This window comes from Sesamum indicum, linkage group LG12 (assembly GCF_000512975.1).
Source record: "Sesamum indicum cultivar Zhongzhi No. 13 linkage group LG12, S_indicum_v1.0, whole genome shotgun sequence".
NCBI lineage: Eukaryota > Viridiplantae > Streptophyta > Magnoliopsida > Lamiales > Pedaliaceae > Sesamum > Sesamum indicum.
The window spans coordinates 206,697-214,914 of record NC_026156.1 but is presented as its reverse complement, the minus strand read 5'-3'; the positions used below and the strand labels follow the sequence as shown (position 1 = coordinate 214,914).

At 33.8% G+C, this 8,218-nt stretch overlaps 3 protein-coding genes across 3 annotated transcripts; all 3 read left to right on the top strand.

Moving 5' to 3' along the window:
• LOC105174782 lies at nucleotides 1,271-1,782 on the top strand. The gene has a single exon (XM_011096970.2). The coding sequence runs from the start codon at nucleotides 1,362-1,364 to the stop codon at nucleotides 1,629-1,631; it is 270 nt and encodes an 89-aa protein (XP_011095272.1). The 5' UTR covers nucleotides 1,271-1,361; the 3' UTR covers nucleotides 1,632-1,782.
• LOC105174781 lies at nucleotides 4,605-5,153 on the top strand. The gene has a single exon (XM_011096969.2). The coding sequence runs from the start codon at nucleotides 4,696-4,698 to the stop codon at nucleotides 4,963-4,965; it is 270 nt and encodes an 89-aa protein (XP_011095271.1). The 5' UTR covers nucleotides 4,605-4,695; the 3' UTR covers nucleotides 4,966-5,153.
• On the top strand, nucleotides 6,393-6,921 carry LOC105174780. Its single transcript, XM_011096968.2, has one exon. It carries the CDS (start codon nucleotides 6,543-6,545, stop codon nucleotides 6,813-6,815), a length of 273 nt encoding a protein of 90 aa, XP_011095270.1. The 5' UTR covers nucleotides 6,393-6,542; the 3' UTR covers nucleotides 6,816-6,921.

The window sequence follows — 8,218 nt, the reverse complement described above, 5'->3', positions numbered from 1 at the left end:
TTGACGGCTTGCAGCCCAAATGGAGACCGAGCTGACTCATTCGCCTCTATTTACTCGATTTCGAAATTTGCCGCCAAGAAAAGACAAGATTTGATATTATTATTATTAAATTTTTATTTTGACAGATCAATAATACGCTATATTACCATAAGATGTGCTTGAAACCCAAAAACAGATTTTGAGACCTCAAATTTTGAATAATAAATAGGGTAAAATACATTTCACTATTCCTCAACTATCATTCAAGTCGATTAAGTGACTTTTAAATTATAACATGTATCAAAACGACCCTTCATTTTAACCGTCAAACTTAAAAAATAATTGATGTTAATCATAATAGACAATTACATTTACTTTCATTACACATCCATCACAAAAAACAAAAAACAAAAAAAATTTAAGTCGGCATAACATGCCGTTATTGTACATGGTGATGTTGTAAATTTACTCAGAAAATATCGAGAAAAATATTTAGCCTTAAAAAAAGTGTTAAGAAAATTGATTTATTTTTGTGAAGATAAAAAAAATAAAAATAAATAAGTATTTGCTGAAAATATATATTTTTTTAATGTAAAATAAAAAAAGGAACGATTTTAAACAAAAAAAAATTAACTAAAAAAAAATGAGGTAAGGGAAGAAATGATTTTAATATAGTAAAATACTGAAGCCACTTATTTAACAAAGTATTTATATATCAAAAAGGCAAAAAAGGATACCATAGATAACTTACTGAAGACTTCTATTTTTAACTATATTATACTTGGCTACAACTCAAGTGAAGGTTATATGTGGTAGTGGCCGTAATTTTATTGTAAATTTTTAATAGCAGTACCAAAATTGTAAATATTTTATTAGTATAATTTTCTAAATTATGGTATCATCATTATAAGTTTAAATTGTGGTATAAAAATTATAATTTTCGCAATTTTTAAATTTATAATTTCAAAATGCACATTATGCTTTGAATATCATGTTATAAATCGTAACGCTTTTCCCTTTTTTATTTTTTGTTTTTTCTAAAAGAAGAAAGTAAGGAAGAGATAAGGTTGTGGTGATACTTCTGATTTGCGCGTCAAATCATTACATTTTTATTTATATTTTACACTTATATCATATTTGTATCTATCTTTTGGTCCACTCCCCTTTGCCTATATTCACCGCCACCAGGAATTTTCCATACTGCGCACTCTAAAACAGGGGGCTTTTCCTATTCTGTTGGTCACAAAAACCACGTCCACTCTCTCTCTATATAAACAACTCCTCACTCCCACTCCTTCACAACTCACAAACCACCCAAACAAGAAGTTCTCCTCTTGAAGTTGTACTTCAAATTTTCTCACTCAGAAAAGCTGAAAATCAGAATGAGTTCGTCAAGCAGAGCTTGGTTAGTGGCTGCAAGCATTGGGGCAGTGGAGGCACTGAAAGATCAGGGCTTCTGCCGATGGAATTACGCCTTGAGGCTTCTGCAACAGCATGCCAAGAACAATCTCAGATCCTACACTACTCAGGGCCAGAAGCTGTGCGGACCCTCTTCTACGGTGATTTCCAATAAGATGAGAGAAGAAAAACTGAAGCAGTCTGAGGAGTCGCTTAGGAAAGTGATGTATTTGAGCTGTTGGGGTCCCAATTGAGGATAATTACCCCCAAAATTGTGTACATATTGATTCTTAAATGATGATGATGACGAAAGTTTTTAACTCTTGAAGTTCTGGGACTGGTTTCTCAAAATCTCCCCATTGTTACTTGATGCCTCTGACTTTTCATAAATCTTAACATGTTCTCCAATAGCATGACCTGTGTCCATATTATCTATTTTGTGATCAATCTAGCAATTTCAACATCTTGTTCTTGGACATAGTTTATAAGCCTTTCAATAACTCCAGTCAAACTTGCAATTTGTTCTTCTATAATTGAAGTACTCGTAACCAAAACATGACCTACATTTGTTGTGAAAGAGTAACTAGATCAGGAGTGAGGAAAGGATAGCGGGGGATTTATTTTTATAATCTTCACTTGTTTTGTTATGTTGGACCAGGTCCTTCTGAACAGGCTCGACAAGGGAAATTATTTCAGAAGACTTTTTGACATTCTTGGGCGTACTCCTTGTAGTAACACCAATGCTCTTAGTATGGGAGTTGATGATTTTGAGTTGGAAAATTTGGAGTTTACTGTGTTCAAAGCTTTCCCTTAATTATCCTTTTAAGTACTTCAAATTTTGATAAAGATAATATATGAGAAAATAGATTATCTCACTAGGTGTGCTAAAACTTTTCATGATCAATTTTAGGGAATTTGAAAATCTAGTAAAATTTGTGATAAATAAAACATTGTATTAAATAAATTAAAAATAGCACTGATATGGATAAAAATAAGCTGGTTCAAAAAGAGGCCCAAAAAAGAAGAAAAAAACAGAAAGCCTAGGATATCTTCTTAAAAGTCCGGAACATCCCACGCCCATTACGTTCCCAAGAGGCCAAGGATGGACAACCCACAGTCTAATTAGACTGGCCCAAATAGCCTAAGCAATCCAGGAAGAAGGAAAGAGGCTCGGGACATCCCCGACTCGGATCATGATAAAAGCACAATAAAATATTCGGCTCAAAGCCCACACACATGACAACCCACACTCCATCGTGGCATCCAGTTGGCCTAAGTGCCAGCAACCACCTCATACCACATCAACCCTAGGAGTCTCACGCGAGCAAAGGAACTCTCAAGACAAAGAGGACTCCTATTAAAACACTCATAGCTACTAATAAGTAAGGATGATTTTTGCAAAATTCTTGGGAATGGGATACCCCCTGTAGAATGGGCACTCCCCCTATAAATATAGATAGTCTTTCCAGGTAGGGATACCTCTCTTACTCTCTAAACCATCTCTCTTGCTCTCTAAGCATTTTCTAAATATTTTTCGAGCACTCCACAAGCATATTATCATGTGTTTTTGCATTTTTCATCAATGTTATTCACCACATCTCGACTCTTAATTAAATTCACTTACTTTTTTACTTGATTTCATCTCAAATTTACTAATTTGGGTGTAGGAATGTTAACGCCTTTTTTGTAGGTCCCCCTTCATAATTTGCATTCGCGTCGTTCCAAACTTTGAACAATAGTCCATATCCATTAGACATGTGCTGTTTTTTAACACATCAAGTACAAAAACTATTCTATAAATTGATCGATTATTCTCTTCAAAAGCAATATTTGTAAATTGGAGAAATTCAAAGGTAAATCTTCATCTAAATTTCCTTTGGACTTGGATTTGAGTTTTAATAACATTAATAAAGGACTTTGTATCTAAATTTGAATTAAATACTATAATCTTGACTCTAAATTTGAGCATTTGGAGATAACTTTACTACTTGAACCTCCTTAAAAATTGAATTAGACAATTATAATGTTGATTCAAGAGGTTAGGGCCTATAACATAGAATCTAACACTACAATTGCACACTTTTAGTGAATAAGTAGATTTTTGTTTTGAGTGCTTCGAATATTCTTTTAACTCTATAAACTTTGTAAAAAGAATTCTCTTTATATATTTTTTTTTCCAGCTTCACCTTCCGTTCTTTGTTTGTCTGTCAAATGAGATCCAAAAGCCCCTTTATGTAAGTATCGAGTAAGAAGAGTTACGATCTACTTAAACACTTGTAGTATTATCTCTTTATAATTTGATTTAAATAGATGAATACCTCGAATATTGAAGACACGATTAACTAATTTGACATTATTACTTTCATATTTTATCATTTCTAAAAAGATAAAGATTAAGTTATTTGTCTTGATTTGATTGAAACGTAATTGTAATTGTTCGACTTGCACCATTTAATTGTTTGGATGCTTGACTGCAAAGTAAAATTTAATTAACCAAAATACTTTAATTTTGATACTTGCTTGTCATTCATTTGATGACAAAGTATACACTAAAATATCTCCAAATTTAACTATTTAGGCTTAACATCAATTCAAAAAATAAAAAATATAAATATAGAAGATATTATAATCGATAATTGACATACTATTTTAAATTTAGCACCATTTAATTGGGTGAAAAATTAATTTTCTTCAACTACTGCACCAAATTTATTATCATTTAACAATTTTTTTAATTTTTATTTCATATAATTTATATTTTTAGACACATCCGGTACATACGTTGAACTTAGAAGTGCCATATATAACATTTTCTCTATTCTTTATTAATTTTTTGAACCAAACATACTGTGAGGATATGGAGGACTATAAGGGAGGAAGTAATCCATATCCTTTATATTTGGATTTAAATCATACTAAAGGTTTTGGGTCTTAATTTTTTAATTAAATTTATTTCAATTTTTTTTTTATTCTGTTTTTCAAAATGAAGAAACTAAGGAAGAGATAATGCTGTGGCGATAGCTTCGATTTGCGCGTCAACATCATCACATTTTTATTTATATTTTACATTATGTAGGTATGTGTTTGTGTGTGTGGGTTTTTGTCTAGATCCGGATCCACCGCCGCCAGGCATTTTCCAAACTGTGCAGTGCGCACTTTAAAACAGGGGGCTTTTCCTATTCTGTTGGTCACAAAACCACGTCCACTCTCTCTCTATATAGACAACTCTTCACTCCCACTCCTTCACAACTCACAAACAACAAGTTCTCCTTTTGAAGTTGTACGTTATTTTCTCACTCAAAAAAGCTGAAAATCAGAATGAGTTCGTCAAGCAGAGCTTGGTTAGTGGCGGCAAGCATTGGGGCAGTGGAGGCACTGAAGGATCAGGGCTTCTGCCGATGGAATTACGCCTTGAGGCTTCTGCAGCAGCATGCCAAGAACAATCTCAGATCCTACACTACTCAGGGCCAGAAGCTGTGCGGACCCTCTTCTTCCATGATTAGTAACAAGATGAGAGACGACAAACTGAAGCAATCCGAGGAGTCGCTTAGGAAAGTGATGTATTTGAGCTGTTGGGGTCCCAATTGAGGAAGATAATTCCCCCCAATATTTTGTACATATTGATGATTCTTATATGATGATGACGACGAAACTTTCTAAATCTTCAAGTTTGGATTATTGATGCAGCAGTTGATAAACTGAAATAGAACAAGTTATTTACCCAACCAAGTATTTCCATTTCTTTTGGTGTTAATCAATATATTTTTTGGCGTCAATCGAATAATCAAGATTTCGATGAAGTGACAGCCCATATAACAGGGAGGGACTTGGAAGAAGGAAAGTAGAAATAACAGTGAAACTGAATCTGTGGGTGATAACTGAGAAGAGGTGGACAGGGAGTGCACCTACTAAAGCTTTCTTTAATGGAATTTGGCCAATTTAGATGGACTCCAAATCACGAAAATGAGACTAAATTTATTTCTACATACAATTTATCTCTTCTTGTATTATATATAAATAAATATTTATATAATTTACTTTTTGTGTTATTATAAATGAATAAATATTTTTTATAATAGAAAGTAATAATTTATTCTCTTTACTTTTTAGAATAAAGTAAGTTATTTTTATATTTAATGAGTTAAATTGCTTTGTTAGTATAAATAGATAAATTATTGCGTTTTAAAAACTATAAAAAGGTAAATTGATAAAAAAAATTATAAAAATAATTTATTCATTTATAATATTAGAATGGATTGCTCGCATTTTTTTCATTTGTGAACAAAGCAATATTTTGAAGTTTGTAGATAAAGAATCTTGATAATTTTCCGAAAATAATTTTTCTGGCACATTACTGTGTATGCTCAGATTGCCACAACATTGTTGGGATAGGTCACAATCTGCTATTATCCTCTGTTGATCTTACGAGTGTGAGTAAACTTCCACGTTGAGGGGATCCTTTATCGATAAGGACTTTCTAATCTACAAAAAGTCTTTATCCAGGAGTCTGAATTCTTGAGGGAACCTCTTTCAACGCATGTCTTCCATACTGGCTAGGGGGCTCATTTGGTGGTTCGAGTGTATGCTACGTGTGCTCGTAGACACATTTAAACATGGGTCTTAGGCAATCGTCATTGATTGAGTCACGTTTTTGAACTAGATTATTAAATATCTTGAGTGGTCATTTTCTTTATGGATTGTCGGATCATTTATAGGGAATTCTAGGCTCTTTTACTCTTTTATGGGCCAAATTTCCTTAAACCATATACATCAACTATAGTTATGAATTTTATAAAATATAAAAATAAACTATATCATGTGTTGATTTTTGCATCAACTTGGGAACAACCCAGTTGGGTAGCATCCAACCATCCTTAGTTTTGATGGTTTTAATTTCCAGGTCAGCACCATGACATTCAGCCCCTCTATCTATATTTCTGCCTCATTTATGTCCAAATCCAGTGTCAGCAAACAATTATTTTAAATACCACGTGCAGTGCACCACTCCAAAAACTGGGGGCTTTCTTTCTCTCTCGCTCTCCAAAACCACGCTTCTCCCTCCTCGCTATATATTGCCGCTACATCTCCCACTCTCCACTCATTCTCCAACATCGCAAATCACAACATCTACTTCACAATAAAAACACGTTTTCCTCACTCAAGTAATGAGTTCAACGAGCAGAGCATGGTTAGTGGCAGCCAGCATCGGCACAGTCGAAGCGCTGAAAGATCAGGGTATCTGCCGATGGAATTACGCCTTGAGACTTGCGCAACAGCACGCCAAGAACAATCTCAGGTCCTACACCACGCAGGGGCAGAAGCTGCGCGCACCTTCTTCTTCGGTGATTTCTAGTAAGATATCGAGGGAAGAAGAACTGAAGAGATCTGAGGAGTCGCTTAGAAAAGTCATGTATTTGAGCTGCTGGGGTCCCAATTGAGCCCTAATTCTTCTTTTTTTGCAAGTTTTGGTGGTTGTGTATGTAATGTGTATAGATTGATATTTATGCAAGGAGATGAATGAAAATCACTTCTTCTTCCACTTAACTGCTCAAGTCCATTTCAACTGAGATTACTACTCCTGACTGATTCATCCTGTTTGGAGCTGCTTTGTTTTTACTTTTCTTTTTTTTTTTTTTTAATTTAAATGAGTGAAGCGTGAGATTGATTTATGATTTTCGTGGCTATAAGTGAAATCTATGTGGATTCAAACGACGGCATTTTAAATTTCTTTCTAAAAATTTGGCAATATTCATCGAAATAATAGAATCCAAGAATTTAGATTTTATAATGAATTTGTTATTTTTTACACATATAAATAAAGATTTTTTTTTTAATTTTTCTTCTTAATAAGAAATGGAACAAAATGTTAGCTTGGTTTGTGATAGCACCGAAACAAGAAATGGAGAAATAGGGAAATGCTCTATATATGAAAGTATTAATACGGAATTACAAGAAATATACAACACGGTATACTCGAAAAGTGTATGTAAGTAGCCATAGCACGCTTTTTAAGTCGCACGGCCGGGGTCAGTTTGAAGTCAATAGAAACGAAGGATTCCTTTCTACATATATGTGAATTTCATATTGTAATTTAATTCGATGATATGCGATTCAAACAGAATTTCACTCACATTATATATAAAAAAATAAAATTATCAAACTTTCAGAATTAAAAAAATTAATTAATCAAAATATCATCTCATAAATTAAAAGACTAAAATTATATTTTTTTAATAATAATATATTATTATATAATTCATTTAAATTGAGTTGAAGGTTGTGCCCTGTAAAGTATTTATTTTTGGTCCTCTAACCTCTAGCCTTTCCACGCGGTTTATGCCCATAGTTGTCCACTGTCCAGGTATCCGGGAATCCCGAAAACCACTAGTAATTAAAACCCACATAGAAAGTGACATTGCATATTAAAATAATCGGAAAAAGAATCAAGTGAGTCGAAAGTTAAGAAAGCTGAGAGATACATTCCAAAACCACTAATCTAATCAACCAAAGCTGCTGTTGGTTTTTACAATTAGCAACAAACAAAAAACCAAGGGGCTGTCTGCGTCTGTCCCTCTCCTGCTGTTTCCCAAACCATAGGTTAAACCGCTCCCAGTTTTCGTCTTCATTAACCCCAATTCTCCCTATTAATACCCAACAAACACCACTTCTCCTCCTCGCATTGAAATCAAAACACCTTCAGAAATCTCGATCCATTCGCAAACCTGTTTTTCACACACAAACTAGTATTTTAATTAATTAAAATGAGCAGTGGGGGAAGAGCAGCGGCGTGGATTGTGGCGGCGAGCATTGGAGCGGTGGAGGCGTTGAAGGATCAAGGGGT

Excerpts from the sequence above, each read along its gene's own strand:
- LOC105174782 (XM_011096970.2), top strand. The coding sequence starts at position 1,362 with ATGAGTTCGTCAAGCAGAGCTTGGTTAGTGGCTGCAAGCATTGGGGCA.
- LOC105174781 (XM_011096969.2), top strand. The coding sequence starts at position 4,696 with ATGAGTTCGTCAAGCAGAGCTTGGTTAGTGGCGGCAAGCATTGGGGCA.
- LOC105174780 (XM_011096968.2), top strand. The coding sequence starts at position 6,543 with ATGAGTTCAACGAGCAGAGCATGGTTAGTGGCAGCCAGCATCGGCACA.